General features: G+C 42.1%; 1 protein-coding gene across 2 annotated transcripts in view; it reads right to left on the bottom strand.

The window, feature by feature from the left end:
- Positions 1 to 17294, bottom strand: part of LOC100152738 (dynamin-binding protein) — a 123126-nt gene that overhangs the window by 76457 nt on the left and 29375 nt on the right. For both annotated transcript variants that reach the window (XM_001929395.7, XM_021072337.1), the window contains exons 2-3: positions 7309 to 7463; positions 4837 to 4959 (exon numbers count right to left, since the gene is read on the bottom strand). In XM_001929395.7, the coding sequence (XP_001929430.4) occupies positions 4837 to 4959; positions 7309 to 7453 (268 nt within the window). In that variant the 5' untranslated portion in view covers positions 7454 to 7463. The remainder of the gene's footprint in view (positions 1 to 4836; positions 4960 to 7308; positions 7464 to 17294) is intronic.

Consider the following 17294-nt stretch of genomic DNA (forward strand, 5'->3'; position numbering starts at 1 on the left):
CCATTACGGCAGTGGGTTTTAACATGCAGTCTGTGGAACCCTGGGGATGGGTCCCTGAGATCCTTTCAGAGGGTCTGTGAGGTCAAAACTGACATATTTGCTTCATACACTTCAGCCAAAACAATGTACTGTGGTAGATGTAACACAGATTCAAAGAAATGAATCTAGATTTTTTTAAATTACACCAAACATTAAGGACATTTGTCAAAATGTAAAGCAACAGAACTCTTCTCACTAAATTTTTTTTGGGGTTAGGAAACAATTTTCCATAAAACATTATTTATATTATTAACATTAAATGAGCTTTTAAAAATTTTTTAGCCTTTTTTTTTAGGGCCACATTGTGGCATATGGAAGTTCCCAGGCAAGGGATCGAAACAGAGCTGTAGCTGCCGGGCTACACCACAGCCATAGCCACAGCCACACCAGATCTGAGCCACGTCTTCGACCGACACCACAGCTCATGGCAACACGATCCCCAACCTACTGAGCGAGGTGAGGGATTGAACCTGCAACCTCATGGACACCAGTAAGATTTGTTTCCACTGAGCCACAATGGGAGCTCCCTATTTTCCTTTAACTTCTGATCCAATAGCCACTGGTCAGAGCTTGGGGGCCTGAGAATTACAAGCGACTGTTTTCTCCACTAGTTCTAAGGTAATTCCATCAGGACCACAGAGGGAACTCAGTGGAGATGTGGCTACTGTTGAGACACAACAGGCCTTTTGGTGAGTAAGAACAAGAGTGTGCCATAACTCCCACTCTACTGGCCCTGAAATGAGCTGGCTTTTTTTTTTTTTTTTTTTTTTTTTTTTTTTTTTGAGCTGGCTTTCTTAAAGCTACAGAATTACAATATTTTCCTGTTTTGACAAATCCCCATGAAGCCCTTATAATAGAACTTGTTTTTCTATTTTCGGCAGGGTGACTATTTTGATAAACTTTATTACCTGGCAGACTGGCATTCTGTTGTTTGTTTCTATATAATAAAGGTTAAAAAAAATTTTTTTTTACAATAACAGTTTAGACCCCAAAAAGCAGTTTAGAGATAATTTTGTCGAACACTCTTACTATAGCCCTGTTACTGAGTTTTTTGCATTCCTCGGTCATCCTAGGTGATTCCTCAGTAATAGAGGCTACTTAGGTCATTTCTAGACTTCAGAAATCACAATATGAGGAACTCCCAGAACAGACTGACCAGATTTTGAGAACAGAAAAATAGGAAGTGTGGGGATTCTGAGGGTCGGCCTGGGCCTTCTGCTCACGCATGATTAGTCTCAGCTGCCGCAGCCCTTGTTTCTTCCTGTTAGCTTTTTCTCATTCAATAAGAAATGCATTAAGGGGGGTTTCCCTGTCATGGCTCAGCGGTTCCAAACCCAACTGGCAACCATGAGGAGGCAGGTTCGATCTCTGGCCTTGCTCAGTGGGTTAAGGATCCGGTGTTGCCATGAGCTGTGGTGTAGGTTACAAATGCAGCTTGGATCCTGCGTTGCTGTGGCTGTGGTGTAGACTGGCAGCTGCAGCTCCAGTGTGACCCCTAGCCTGGGAACCTCCATGTGCCAAGGGTGTGGCCCTAAAGTGACAAAACACAAAAGAAAAAAAAAAAAGAAAAAGAAGAAATGCATTAAGATGAAGATTGACAAGAAAGAATGAAAGTCTTAAAATCTGAATATAAGTAGTGTGACTTTGCTCTTAGGTCCCTCACTGCATCCCAATGCCCAGGGACTCTGCTCTATGCAGACTGAACACACTCTTAACCTGGGTTTCCGCACGAGCCATATCAGAACCCTAACTAATCCTGACAGCTCACACACTTGCAAATTTATGATGCAAGTGATAATTACCATTTATCTTATAATTTAATTGATAATTATTTACCAATTTATGTAAAAATAAATTGATCCATTTAATTTTCATTAGTCTTCTTGGGGATGGGGAGGTAGCCTAGAAGCAAACGGTTATTGGCAAGGGATAAGCATTCTGTGTTGTGTAAGGCAACTATTCTTAATATTTCATCACGCCCACTAATTTTTTTCTCTTTTCTGTCTCTTTTCCTTGCCATACTCTCATTTTGGGATTCTTTTTTTGTTTTTTTTTCTCTCTCCCCCCCCTTTATTTTTTAGGACAGCACCTACATTGATCCTTGGACACACTTGTTCTGAGTTTAAATAGAACAGGCCGAAACACATGGAAAGCTTTGGGGGGAAAAGGAGACAGGGTGACACCTGCTGGAAGAACCGTGGCGATTCCCATGCCAGAGAGAATCTCCCAGGAAAAACGTACACAGACAAAACATCCTATAATCATCAGGAAACAAGTTCCCCCGAAACACGTCTACGAATCCCAGGGATCCAGATGAATAACAATAAAAATAGCTAATCTTTACTGAGTGCTTACCCTGTGCCAGATGCTTTACATGTATAAGCTCCTTAACCCTCACAACAACCTTGAAGTGGGTATTATACTCATTTGTAGACAAGGAAACTGAGGCCAACAAGACCTTAATTAGTCCAAAGTCACAGCTATTGAGTTGTGAAGCTGTATTTAAGTCTAGGACATGAGAATTCTTATTCCCTCAACTATACTGCCTTCCTTAAATATGCTTTTTTTTTTTTTTTTTTTTGGCTTTTTGCTATTTCTTTGGGCCACTCCCGCGGCATATGGAGGTTCCCAGGCTAGGGGTTGAATCGGAGCTGCAGCCACCGGCCTACGCCAGAGCCACAGCAACGCGGGATCCGAGCCGCATCTGCAACCTACACCACAGCTCACGGCAACGCCGGATCCTTAACCCACTGAGCAAGGGCAGGGACCGAACCCGCAACCTCATGGTTCCTAGCCGGATTCGTTAACCACTGCGCCACAATGGGAACTCCCTATGCATGTATTTTTAATAATATAATTTTACAGTTAAAATACATCATTTTTCTCCTATTGATTTCCTTTTTTTTTTTTTTTTGCTTTTTAGGGCTACACGCATAGCATATGGAAGTTCCCAGACGAGGGGTCTAATCAGAGCTATAGCTGCAAGCCTGTGCCACAGCCACAGCCACGCAAGATCCGAGCCGCATCTGCGACTTACGCCACAGCTCATGGCAACCCACTGAGTGAGGCCAGGGATCAAACCAGCAACCTCATGGTTCCTAGTCGGATTCATTTTCGCTGCGCCACGACGGGATCTCCGATCTCCGTGGTTTTTAACAAAGGTAAGCAAATAGCAATTAAAGGCAGCATGGTAAAACAAAACAGACCTCAAACATTATCCCACATGCGCTTAAGGTTTCCAAACCTCCTCCTGACATATATTAAATAACAGAAGAGGAGAAGCTTCACTGCTACACTCAAGGTCCAAAGGAAAGGAAAGGTAAAGAAACAACAGAGCACTAGATTCAAAGTACTAGAGGTCAGAAATAACACATACTCATGAGTGGAGACACTGATCTAATGGAAAAAAGCTATTTTTGGTCTAAGGAGTAGAAGGGCCATTCCAAGCACCAGACTTGAAAACCGGGGGAAGCCCAGATTCAAGTCTTAGAAACCATGTGTAGTGTAAAACAATACTTTCATTCTTTAAGTGATTTTGTTTCTAACTAGTAAACTTAATATATGCCATGTACAGAAAACAAGAGGAGTTAAAATAATTTCTGTGTCTCATGCTAAACTTCCCAGAAAAAGACAAATTGTGTAGATACACCTGACTCCCCATCCTCAAAGGCTATATGTGCAAATCGTAAGCCATACAGAGCTAAAAGAGATGTGAAAGGCATAGAAGGAAAGGGAGCTGAATAGTAGGGTTTTTTGGCAGCAAAGTATCACAGAAGGGAATAAGATAAAACCACTAATAATGAGAAACTATTATTCGACTCCTTCAGTGCCATACTCAAGAGTAACAATATTAATAACATACCCCCAAATTATATAATTTTGATGACTGTTCTGAGCCATCACAAAATTGTACTGATCATAAGAAGCCTTGGTTTGTGGAACACTACTGGCTTCTGTGCTTATGCAGAATGTACGGACTTAAGTACACATGATGAAAACGGTTTATAGTCACTCTTTAGATGTTCATATGTCTATTAGACTGTAAGAGGTGAGAAATACTTGGAATATCATCAAATATGGTTTATGACCATCGGTTTTAAACCACTTCCTTTTAAAGTGGTTCTGACGAGAACTTTAAGAAATTACCCAATAGCTGAATATCCCTGAGGCTGTTTTGCATCTCTTTCTCTCTCTTTTTTTTTTAAGTTTTTATAATGTTTATTTCTTTTTTTATAATGATTTTTATTTTTTCCATTATACCTGGTTTGCAGTGTTCTGTCAATTTTCTACTGTACAGCAAGGTGATCCAGTTACATAGAGATGCACACATTCTTTTCTCTCACATTATCCTGCTCCATCATAAGTGACTAGATCTCTCTCTCTCTTAATTTGCATACCACAATCCCTGCTCTACTACTGTGCATTAATGTAACATTAGCAGAGTTGTATCTATTTTTTTGTCGTTTAAAGTGTAGCTACCACCTGGGGCAGCAGAAAGAGAATACCGGACTTTAACAGATGATATAACTTCACATTCTGAAGCCAAAACTTCTTAACTGCTGGTAACATCCTCTGAATCTCATTTTCATTAGTTTTTCTATGTAGTTAATACTCCCCACTTTGCAACCTCCCAGGTCTATGCTGAGAATGAAATGAGACTGTATTTGTGAGAAAACACTTTGGCAATTATAAAATATTACACAAATATAAGGCATGATTACTGTCAGCACTATCTTGGTATCATTGAAGACTCTCTAGTCTTACTTTAAACAGTCTATACCTAGATGATCAACTTACCTCGATGGAGGGGGAGGCTGTTCAGTTCTAGGGATGTAAATTCAGAGATGCAGACAAACAGTCTCTCTCCCTCTTTTAGACTGGGAATGGTGACAACTTCCACAAAACTGCTGGGGAACTGTCCTAAAAATAAAAGCAAATATTTCCAATATTGAGATTCCTTTTTTCTTGTCTGTGTACCAGAAAAAAAAAAACCTTTTTTTCTGAGCCCACGTACAGATCCTGAGCTGAAAACTCACTGAGTATTCATAGCTGAAGAATCTATTGTACAAAACATACAGTGCACAAAAATCAGATGCATGCAGAATACAAAGAGTGCAAATTCAATCCAATAAGCATTTATTGGGTGTCACTCTATCAATGGCCCCAGTGCAGAGGGAAAATTAACTAAGATGGTCTTGGCCTCTGAAAAATCTTAAAATCCAATTCAGGAGTTCCCATCGTGGCTCAGTAGTAACTAAATTGACCAGTATCCACGGGGATGCAGGTTCAATCCCTGGCCTCGATCAGCTCCTGGTGTTGCCATGAGCTGTGGTGTACGTCACAGAAGCAACTTGGATCCTGAGTTGCTGTGGCTGTGGCACAGGCCAGCAACTATAGCTCCAATTCAACCCTTCACCTGGGAATTTCCATATGCAGTGGGTGCAGAACTAAAAATAAAATAAAATCCAGCTCAGACATAAAATCTAATTCAGACATAAACAATAATTCAGGAGTTCCCGTCATGGCTCAGTGGTTAATGAATCCGACTAGGAACCATGAGGTTGCGGGTTCAATCCCTGACCTTGCTCAGTGGGTTAAAGATCCAGCGTTGCTGTGAGCTGTGGTGTAGGTCACAGACTCAGCTCAGATCCCGCATTGCTGTGGCTGTGGTGTAGGCCGGTGGCTACAGCTCCGATTCGACCCCTAGCCTGGGAAACTCCATATGCCGCAAGAGTGGCCCAAGAAAATGACAAAAAGATAAACAAAACAAAACAATACAAAAACAGAAAAACAAAAAAACCAATAATTCAGTCTCAATGTCACATCATAGGTACACAAACTGCTATGGCAATTCAGAGAAGGTAGAAAATGGTCAGGAAGAAAATGAAACATTTTATTAAAAAAAGACTACAGTTGAGTCTAAAGATGGGCAGGATTTTAACTGACAAGAGTAGACAGGCTTGTCAACTGGAAAGCATCTGAGAGTTCAGCTGATTCCGCCCTCTACATAGCTCTTGTGTCTGTCCACATAACTCCAGACTCACCACCTTGGTTCAAGCCATCAGCACCTCTCACCCAGGTTACTGTAATGAATTCCCATCCCGCCTCCCTGCCTTTGGCTTTGCCCCTTTCTATCATTCTTCAATCTGCAGCAGCAAGCTTGCTCAAATACAAATCTGACTGTGCTTAAAGCACTTTTACAGTATTCTGTTTCCATGCTTACCAGGGCATGCTCTGTTTTCTAGTTGCTGCTCATCTCTCCACGCCATCTGCTGCCTCAACTCTCCGTACTTCATGTGAGACTGAACTTTTCTCATTCCCTCCATGTTCTTTATTGTTTCAGGGCCTTGGAATGTGCAATTCTCTCTGCCTAACCACTCTGCCTTGCTCACTCCTACTCACCATTTTATCTCAGCTGAAATCTCATTTCCACTAGGATATAACCTATTGTCTCCCAAATGGGTCAACTGCATGGCTAAGGACTGTATGACAATACTCCAGCCCCAACTTACAAAAATTTATGTAAGTTAACAATAGGATTTAACACAGATGCACAGTGTGGGAGGAAAACTTCCAGGCTTCCCTTGGCGAATTCATGAAACTGGTGCTAACATATTTTCAAGACTAGAACAAAGGGACTTCTGTCGTAGCTCAACAGTAAGGAGCCCAACTAATATACATGAAGATGTGGGTTCAATACCTGACCTCGCTCAGTAGGTTAAGGATCCAGAGTTGCTGTGGCGTAGGCCGGTAGCTACAGCTCCCTTTGACCCCTAGCCTGGGAACTTCCATATGCCGTGGGTGCGGCCCTAAAAGACCAAAAAAAAAAGGAAGGAGGAAATTCCTCTGTGGCACATTGAGTGAAGGATGTGGTGTTGTCACAGCAGCGGTGCAGATTGCAACTGCGGCTTGGGTTTGATCCCTGGTCTGGGAACTTCCACATGCCTCAGGCGTGGCCAAAAAAGAAAAGAAGAAAGGAAACCAGGTACATGGAAAATGGGAGGTGACTGAATCTAGGGTAGAGGGCAGCTTTCGTAAAATGAGGCCAACCACGGATCTAGGAGCATAGCTGGTACCTAACCAATAAGGAGAGATGGAATAATGATAACAGACGTTGTCTCACTGGTAGAAACTACAGTGAACACACATGGAAAACACAGAACGATCATAAGTTTATTTATTAGGCTTCCCACTAAACCTCTGCTTTTAATATGGAAAGAAGGGAGGGCCTGTGGTCCATTTGTGTGTGAGGAATTATGAGCCTCTTACCTGTCACATCCTCTTTCTTTCCTAGAAGCCAAAATTCATCCACCACTGCCAACACCTCAATAATATCTCCCACAAAGAGCGGCAGTTCTTCTGAGACACTAGGGCAGAAGTCAAAGATGGCTCGAACCACTGAGCCGGCCTCCATCTTTCATAACCTGGAAAGAAAGGTCCAAAGAAGGAGGAAAACATTAAGTATTTAAGACATTGTAATACAGATCTGTATCTTGAGAATTATCATTTAGATATAAAGGTACTTATATCGAAGTCAAAGCCAAGCAAATAAGAAGTCTGTACTTTTGGAGTTCCTGTCATGGCTCAGTGGAAACGAATCTGACTAGTATCCATGAGGATGCAAGTTCCATCCCTGGCCTCGCTCAGTGGGTTAAGTAAGGATCCAGCATTGCCATGAGCTGTCGTCACAGATGCAGCTCGGATCTGGCATTGCTGTGGTGTAGGCTGGCGGCTATAGCCCCAATTCGACCCCTAGCTTGGGAACCTCCGTATTCCATGCGTGCAGCCCTAAAAAATAAAATATCTTTTAAAAAAGTCTGTACTTTAAAAAAATCAAAGTACTGTCTCATTTCTTTAAAAACAATTATTTCCTCATACATTTTAATTTGATTCTTAAAATCATTCTGGAATTGAAAAAAAAAAAGTGACCTATAGCTGTGAGTAATAGAAAAGATGCAACTTAAAATGTAAATTTTTCAATATGCCTGAGGAAGGCAATATGGAAATTAACATTCTTACCAGGCAAGAGAGTAGTTTTACTTATTTACTATTTTCCTTTTTTAGGGCCACACCCTTGGCAAATGAAGTTCCCAGGCTAGGTGTCCAATCAGAGCTACAGCTGCCGGCCTACACCACAGCAAAACAGGATCTGAGCTGCTTCTGCAACCTACACCATACCTCATGGCAATGCCAGATCCTTAACCCACTGAGTGAGGCCAGGGATTGAACCTGCATCCTCATAGATACTATCAGATTTGTTTCTGCTGCACCACGACAGGAACTTCAAGAGAGTAATTTTAAAATATGGTGTTTAAAAGTAGGGATTTTAAATATGACATTTTATCTAGTCCATCTTTTTTGCTTATTTATTTTTCCCTTTATATTTCCACTTATATTTTATTTCTTTTTTTTTTTTTGTCTTTTTTTGTTGTTGTTGTTGTTATTGTTGTTGTTGTTGTTGCTATTTCTTGGGCCGCTCCCTCGGCATATGGAGGTTCCCAGGCTAGGGGTTGAATCGGAGCTGTAGCCACGGGTCTACACCAGAGCCACAGCAACTCGGGATCCGAGCCGCGTCTGCAACCTACACCACAGCTCACGGCAACGCTGGATCGTTAACCCACTGAGCAAGGGGCAGGGACCGAACCTGCAACGTCATGGTTCCTAGCCGGATTCGTTAACCACTGCACCACGACGGGAACTCCATATTTTATTTCTTTCTTCAAGTTTTATTGAGATATAATCAACATAGAGCACACATAAGTTTAAGGTATATAGCCTAATGATTTGACTTGCATACATCATGTCTTTTTTTTTTTTTTTTGCCTTTTCTAGGACCACACCTGCCGCATATGGAGGTTCCCAGGATAGGGGTCCAATCCGAGGTGTGGCCACCGCCTATGCAGCAGCAATGAGGGATCTGAGCGGTGTCTGAGACCTACATCACAGCTCACGGCCACGCCAAGATCCTCAACTCACTGAGTGAGGCCAGGGATCGAACCCGAAACCTCATGGTTCCTAGTCAGACCCGTTAACCACTGAGCCACGATGGGAACTCTGACATCATGAAGTCATTTTCACAGTAAGTTTAGTGAATACTCACTAACTCATACTGATACAAAATTAAAGAAACAGAAAAAATACTTTTCCTTATGAAGATAACTCAAGAACTTTTCATATATAACATATAGCAGTGCTAATTATATTTATCACATTGTGTGTTATATCCCTAGTACTTATTTATCTTGTAACTGGAAATTTATACCTTTTGACTGCTTTCATCCAATTCCTCCTCCTCCCGCCCGCAACTCTGGTAACCACAAATTTGATCTCTTTTTCTATGAGTCTATTTTTGAAGTATAATTGACCTACAACTCTGTTAGCTCCTGCTACACAACTTGGTGATTCAATATTTCTACACATTTCAAAGTGATTGCCATGCTAAGTCCAGTTACCATATATCACCATACAAAGATATCACAACGTTATTAACTATATTCCCCACACTGTACATTTCATACCTGTGACCCCAGATCTAGGAGCTAGCTGGTACCTAACCAATAAGGAGAGATGGAATAATGATAAAAGACGTTTTCTCACTGGTGGAAACCACAGTGAACACATACGGAAAACACAGAATGATCGGAAGTTTATTTATTGGGCTCACTTATTTTACAAACTGGAAGTCGGTACTTCTTAAACTCCCTCCTATTTCTTTTCTCCCCCGAACCCCTCCCCTCTGGCAACCACTTGTTTTTAGATTCCACATACAAGTGAAATCATAAAGTATTTGTCTTTCTCTGACTTGTTTAACATAATACACTCTAGGTTGATCCATGTTATAAAAAATGGCAAGATTCCATTCTTTTTATGGCTGAGCAGTATTTCTTTGTGTGTGTGTGTGTGTATTTCCTTCATCCATTCATCCATTGATGGGCTTCCACAGCAATTATAAATAATGCAGCAATGGAGTTCCCGTCGTGGCTCAGTGCTTAACGAATCCAACTAGGAACCATGAGGTTGTGGGTTCGATCCTTGCCCTTGCTCAGTGGGTTAAGGATCTGGTGTTGCCAGATCCTGCGTTGCTGTGGCTCTGGTGTAGGCTGGTGGCTACAGCTCTGATTAGACCCCTAGTCTGGGAACCTCCATATGCCGTGGGAGCAGCTCAAGAAAAGGTAAAAAGACAAAAATAATAAATAAACACATAAATAAATAAATAAATAAATAAAGCTACAATGAACACAAGAGCACATATAATTTTTTTTTTTTTTTAAGGGCCATTAAGTGCAGCATGTGAAGTTCTCAGGCTAGGGTTCAAATTGGAGCTACAGCTGCCAGCCTACTATGGCACACACACAGCAACACTAGATCCTAAACCCATTGAGCAGGGCCAGGAATCACACCCGCATCCTCATGGATACTAGTTGGGCTCGTTTCTGCTGAACCACACAGGAACTGCAACACATACCTCTTTGAAATAGCTTTCTTCAGATAAATACCCAGGAGTGGAATAACTGAATCATACAGTAGTCCTATTTTGAATTTTTTTGAAGAAACTTTTTACTGTTTTCCATACTGGCTGCACCAATTTAGATTCCCATGCTGCTGGTACATAAGGGCTCCCTTTTCTCCACATCCTCACCAACACTTGCTGTCTTTAATAGCTATTCTAACAGGTATAACAGCTCATTGTATGTTTTTTGTTTTGTTTTGTTTTGAGCTACACCCTCAACATGAGGAAGTTCCTGGGCCAAGGATTGGCCCTGAGCCATAGCCATGACAATGATGGATCCTTAACCCACTAAGGCACACATGAAACTCCCACTCTGCCTCCCCCCCCCCCCTTTTTCGGCTGTGCCCGAGGCATATGGAAGTTCCAGGCCAGGGACCAAATCCAAGCCACACCCCTGACCTATGCCAGAGCTGCAGCAACACTGCATCATTAATCCACCGCACCAGGCCGGGGATCAAACAAGCAAGGCCACAGAGATAAGCCAGATTATTAACCCACTGCACCACAGGGGAAACTCTCTCTGTGCTCATTTTTAAATAGAGCTGTTTTTCTGATGTTGAGTTGTATGAGTTCTTTGTATATTTTGGATATTAACCCCTTATCAGATACATCATTTGCAAATATCTTCTCCCATTCAGTAGGTGGTCTTTTCATTTGTTGATAGTTTTCTTTGCTGTGCAAAATCCTTTTAGTCTGATATAGTCCTTCCTCATAACTAATACAAAGATGAGGGTACTGACTCTCAGCAAAACAGAAAATTTAATTTGTTAAAAAAAAAATCACAGTTTATAGCAGCAGGGCTAGGGTATGAACTGAGGGCATTCTGGCCCTTACCTACTGTCTGCTAAAAAAAAAAAAAAGGTAATTTGACCTGAGGCAGAGCTACAGGACCACATCTCAATGGCCCAGATTTAAGATGCACTTAAAAAAAATCAAAAAAATTAAAAAATTAAAAATCCAGTTTCCACGTGGCACAATGGGTTCAGTGGTATTGCTGCAGCACCAAGACACAGATTGGATCCTCTGGCCCAGCACAGTGGGTTAAAGGATCTGGTGTGGCAGCTGTGGGTAGGTTGCAACTGTGGCTCTGATCTGACCCCTGGCCTGGGAACGCCACGTGCCACGGGGCCGCCAAAAAGGAAAAAAAAAAATCCACAAAAAGAATAAGAAAGGGTCAGAGTCCCTGTCGTGGCTCAGTGGAAATGAATCTGACTAGTATCCATGAGGTCACAGGTTTGATCCCTGGCATCGCTCGGTGGGTTAAGGATCTGGTGTTGCCGTGAGCTGTGGTGTAAGTCATAGACACGGCTCATATCTGGCATTGCTGTGGCTGTGGTGTAGGCAGGCAGCTACAGCTCTGATTTGACCCCTGGTCTGGGAATCTCCATATGCCACCCATGCAGCCCTAAAAAGACGGAAAAAAAAAAAAAATAAGAAAGGGTCATGAAGACGGCACCTCCAGACAAGATTTAGCATGCTCTACCAGATCAAGAATGTGTTTTCAGCTCAAAGACACCTACGGCCCAACCTTGCATACCATCCTTGCACTGTTATGGTGCCTGTGCTGACTAAGAGGATGCGTCTGTTACTTTGTGTCAAGGGAGGCCAAGGACATGTTTAAGCAACAGAAAAGGAGGCAACAAGTAGAGTGGACTTGCCCCCACCCCAGTCGTGTAAAACCATCAGCCTTACCTACACTTCTAAGTCTTTACAAGGAGTAGTAGAAGATTGCCAGAGTGTCTAGATCCCAAGTCTATTTCTTTCTTTTTCTTTTTGGCTTTTCTAGGGCCGCTCCTGAGGCACATGGAGGTTCCCAGGCTAGGGGTCTAATTGGAGCTGCAGCCACCGGCCCATGCCAGAGCCACAGCAATGCAGGATTCGAGCCGTGTCTGCAAACACCACCACAGCTCACGGCAATGCTGGATCCTCAACCCACTGAGCAAGGGCAGGGATCGAACCTGCAACCTCATGGTTCCTAGTTGGATTCATTAACCACTGACCCACGACGGGAACTCCCCAAGTGTACTTCTTTTCTGCCTTTTTTGCCATTTTCTTGGGCCGCTCCCACAGCATATGGAGGTTCCCAGGCTAGGGGTCTAATCAGAGTTGTGGTTGCCAGCCTATGCCTCAGCTGCGGCAACTCGGGATCCGAGCCACGTCTGCAACCTACCCCACAGCTCACGGCAACACTGGATCCTTAACCCACTGAGCAAGGCCAGATATCGAACCCGCAACCTCATGGTTCCTAGTCGGATTCATTAACCACTGTGCCACGACGGGAACTCCATCTCCAAGTGTATTTCTTTATTTGCCTCATATATTCATTTGGTGTTGTAGAGATGAGGATTTTTTCATTTCACGTATAACTATAATCAACATTAAGAAGCATTAAGTAGGGAGTTCCCTTCGTGGCTCAGTGGTTAACAACCTAACTAGGATCCATGAGGATGTGGATTCAATCCCTGGCCTCACTCAGTGGGTTAAGGATGTGGTATTGTCGTGAGCTGTGGTGTAGGCCAGCGGCTGCAGCTCCGATTTGAGCCTTAGCCTAGGAACCTCCACATGCACAGGCGCGGCCCTAAAAAGCATAACAAAAATTTTTAAAAGCACTAAGTGCCTAATTACCAGAAAAGATGGTTATGGGTCTGTTAAATTTATAGTCTAAGAATGAGGGGATAAACATCTTAGGCACATAATAAATTGCCCAGTCTATTAATGTGAAGTACCTATTAGATTTTAATGACTCATGCAACACAATTAAATATTACATACTTAATTTGAACTGTTGAGTAAAAAGAGCTTATCTCTGTGTCACTGAAATTTTTTCTATATGACATGACTTGGGTATACAATGGAAAAGTGACTAGTAATACTCCCCACATCCTCTGCTCTCTCCCACCACATATTTTAAGTATTAAAAAATATATAATTAAAATCATACCCTGCGGAGGCAACAAAATGTGAATCAAAAGTACTAGGCTCGGAGTTCCTATTGTGGCTCAGCAGTTATGAACCGGACGAGTATCCATGAGGATGTGCGTTTGATCCCTGGCCTCACTCAGTGAATCAGGGATCCCGAGCTGCTGTGGCTGTGGCACAAGCTGGCAGCGGCAGCACCGATTTGACTCCTAGCCCAGGAACCTCCATATGCTGCAGATGTAGCCCTAAAAAGGGGGGGGGGCTCCTGGAGTTGGAGAGATCAAGATTCATATCACAGCCCCACTATTTACCACCTTTTCACCTTGGATATATTACTTTAACTCTCTGGGCTTTAGCTTCCCGTTCATAACAATCCTCAAGAGGATGATAGCAATAAAAATAATTACATTAACACCTAATATTTTTGAACCCTTACTACACACCCAGCATTGTACCATGACTTCCCTCTTTGAGCCCTCACAGCAACTCTGTTGTATATACTTGGTTCCCATTCTGCAGGTAAGTCTACAACCTCAGAGAGGCAATGGAATCTGTCCAGGGTCACCCACAAGTCAGACACGGAATGGCAACACAGATCTGCCTGTCCCCAAAGCCTTAACCTGTATGCTAATAGTGTGAAGGCACCTAGGACAGAGCTGATACAGTAGATGCTCAATAAATGCAGCAGTTATTAATAAACATCATTTCCATAATCAGCTGCAGGATCAAATCTGTGCCACTGATAGAGCATCACCAGAGAATGTGATATTTCAAGTATACAAACACTATGGATTTTACCATTTCAACATGTCAGAACTTGGTTAGCTTTGACTATGTTTAAAAATAGACACATCATATACCGCCCTGCCTTCTTCAATAGAAGAAAACACACTGACGTGATTTCCTCTTTGGCTGATGGACTCAAGTTCACGATCAAGATCAGACCTTTCTGCATTCTGCTTTAATACATAATACGGGATTACGTAACTTTAGGTCCTTCTCTTTTAATGTCAGCCTTCCCTCTGCTATCAGTTGGTCTCTTCTGTCAACTGTCCTACTTCTTTCTAGATTTTTGTTTATAATCTGCTGTGGGGGGGGGGGGACCACACACAGACCACCACCACCAAAACTGTTAAAAGTTTCCAGAAAAGTAAAAAGTAAACAGGCTCCAGATGAGAGGCTAGCAAACTCTCCTGTGCTGGTTAAGTACATGCGGTAGGGCCAGAGTCCTTCGACAGTTATTTTTTATGGGCTTTGAGGCCCTGTTCTTATTTTCTGGCTGTTGTCCAGACAGCTGAAGTTGCCAGATGTCAGATTTTGGCATAAGGGAGATGTTATAAATATTTTCCCCCAAAACAAACAGTATTTTGCATTAGCCATCTCTACGTTATTAAAACAACTCCTCAAGTTTGGGCCAAGGTAGATAGTATTTTCTCAAATTCCATCACACTATCAGACAGCAGATATACCTCAGTATCTAAAATATCAGGGAGAGAATTCGAATAAGCCCCACAGAATGACTTAGCTCCCTGTTACACGGAAGGGTCATCTTTATGATCTCAAAGAGTTAAAGCTTCTCCCTGAGAACCTTCCTGCTCTACCAGAAAAATGACTCAGAAGCAGAGGAGGGTCTGGCTCAATAAATACTTTTACTGACTGACCTCCTACCCTATTGGAAGGAGTGCGTAATTGCTGAGAAATACACACCCTGGAAGGGTGCTGAAGTCAGAGCCTGGCTAAGCTACAGGCTTCGTGGGTGAGACCAGAGAGGAGATCTTAACGGCCTCTGTTTTACATGGACTATCATGAAATCCATTCTCTGCCCTGTATATACTATGAAAAGCAGCAATTCGTGCCTTTGGCCGGGCCATTTTAGAAGCCAGGCCATATATTTTGAAACTTAATCATAACTAGCTTACATGTAAACTGTTCCACTGACTCCAGATGGAAGTAAAAAAGAACAACAGTGGAAATGAGAACACAGATGGGCTTGAGAGAAAGCAGAGGAAATAACTGCCTATGTAGCATGATGTTCAGGACATCGGAAAGTCCACTGTGAAAACGCTCCTTCTCTGGCTGGTGAACGCCTGCCTTTCCACGCTTGTAGTCACTGCATTTGACTTCATTCCTCAAACCCTCATAGATCAGAAACCTCTAGGAGGGAGGAGATTTTTGTCTGTTTTGTGCACTGGTTTAGAGTCACACTCAGTAAGTTTTGGTGAGGAAATGATTTCCTGAACTCTAGGAAAATATGTGGAACCATTCATATCAAGATCTCTACTTCCACTTTTTCTAAAACTAAATCAACCATCTCTTCTCCACAAACAGTTTTACCTTCCAGCTTGAGTAACAGTGTCATATAAATCTTTCAGATCAAACATTAAAATACTGCACTTCTTCATGCTCTACAGCCCAAAGAGGATACACTGACAGTAACAGTTACCATTTCAGAATCTATCACATACCAGACACTGAGCTAGAAGCTTGTACCCTCACCACACAGCAGAGTAGAGACCAAGGCACTAGAGCCAGGGTACATGGGTTCAAATCCCAGCGCCACCACTGAGCAATATAACTCTGGAGAAAAGCTAAACCAGAACCAGACTTCACATCTCTCTGACTCTAATGCCCCTGTTCTTTTTACTAAAAACGTTGCTCCTGAAATCTCACTGGTTCTTTCTTTAAAATCTGTAGACTTTCATTTTCATTAAAATTTCGATTTCCTTTCAGTAAAATTTCCAACATTTTATTATGAAAATTTTCAAAGAGCCAAGTTGAAAGAATTTCATACCCATCACGAGTCTATTAACATCTTACTGTATTCACTTTATCATATATCTCTCCATCCATTTATCGATCCGTTATTTTTTTATGTATTTCAAATATTTTTAAATTTTATTTTTGATGTATTTCAAAATAAAGCACAGACATTTTTTCCTAGCACTTCAACATGTATCTTTTTTTTTAAATTTTTTTTTTGTCTTTTTATTTATTTTTTTTGCTATTTCTTGGGCTGCTCCCGTGGCATATGGAGGTTCCCAGGCTAGGGATCAAATCGGAGCTGTAGCCACCGGCCTATGCCAGAGCCACAGCAACAGGGGATCCGAGCCGTGTCTGCGACCTACACCACAGCTCACAGCAACGCCGGATCGTTAACCCACTGAGCAAGGCCAGGGACCGAACCTGCAACCTCATGGTTCCTAGTCAGATTCGTTAACCACTGCGCCACAACGGGAACTCCCTTTTTATTTATTTATTTTTATTTTTTTTAATTTTTTTTTGTATTTCTTTCGTATCTTTTTTTTAAAGAGTTTTGTTTTTTCTACTATAGTTGATTTACACAGCAGATATCTTAACTTAGAGTTTATTAGTTGTTTACAGTTTGTTGGAGGTTTTTTATGTACCATTTTCCTCTCTTCTTGGCTAAAGATACAATTCTTTTCTCCCCACTTATTTGTCAGTGAACCCGGTTAATCTTTTAAACTGTAATTTTTACATATGATACAATTGCTTAAGAATTTACAAAGTCTTCCTATTCTAATTCAGTCACATACTCAATTTTTTTTTTTTTAGGGCCACACCTGCAGAAGTTCCCAGGCTAGGGAGAGAATTGGAGTTGCAGCTGCCGGCCTATGCCACAGCCATAGCAACATAGGATCCAAGCCGCATCTGTGACCTAACACCACAGCTCAGGGAAACTGAGTGAGGCCAGGGACTGAACCCACATCCTCATGGATACTAGTCAGATTTGTTTCTGCTGTGCCACAGTGGGAACTCCTTCAATGAATATTAATCAAGTCAAAATTTGGGTCTACTGGATAGGCTA

The sequence above is a fragment of the Sus scrofa genome, chromosome 14 (assembly GCF_000003025.6).
Source record: "Sus scrofa isolate TJ Tabasco breed Duroc chromosome 14, Sscrofa11.1, whole genome shotgun sequence".
Taxonomy (NCBI): Eukaryota; Metazoa; Chordata; class Mammalia; order Artiodactyla; family Suidae; genus Sus; species Sus scrofa.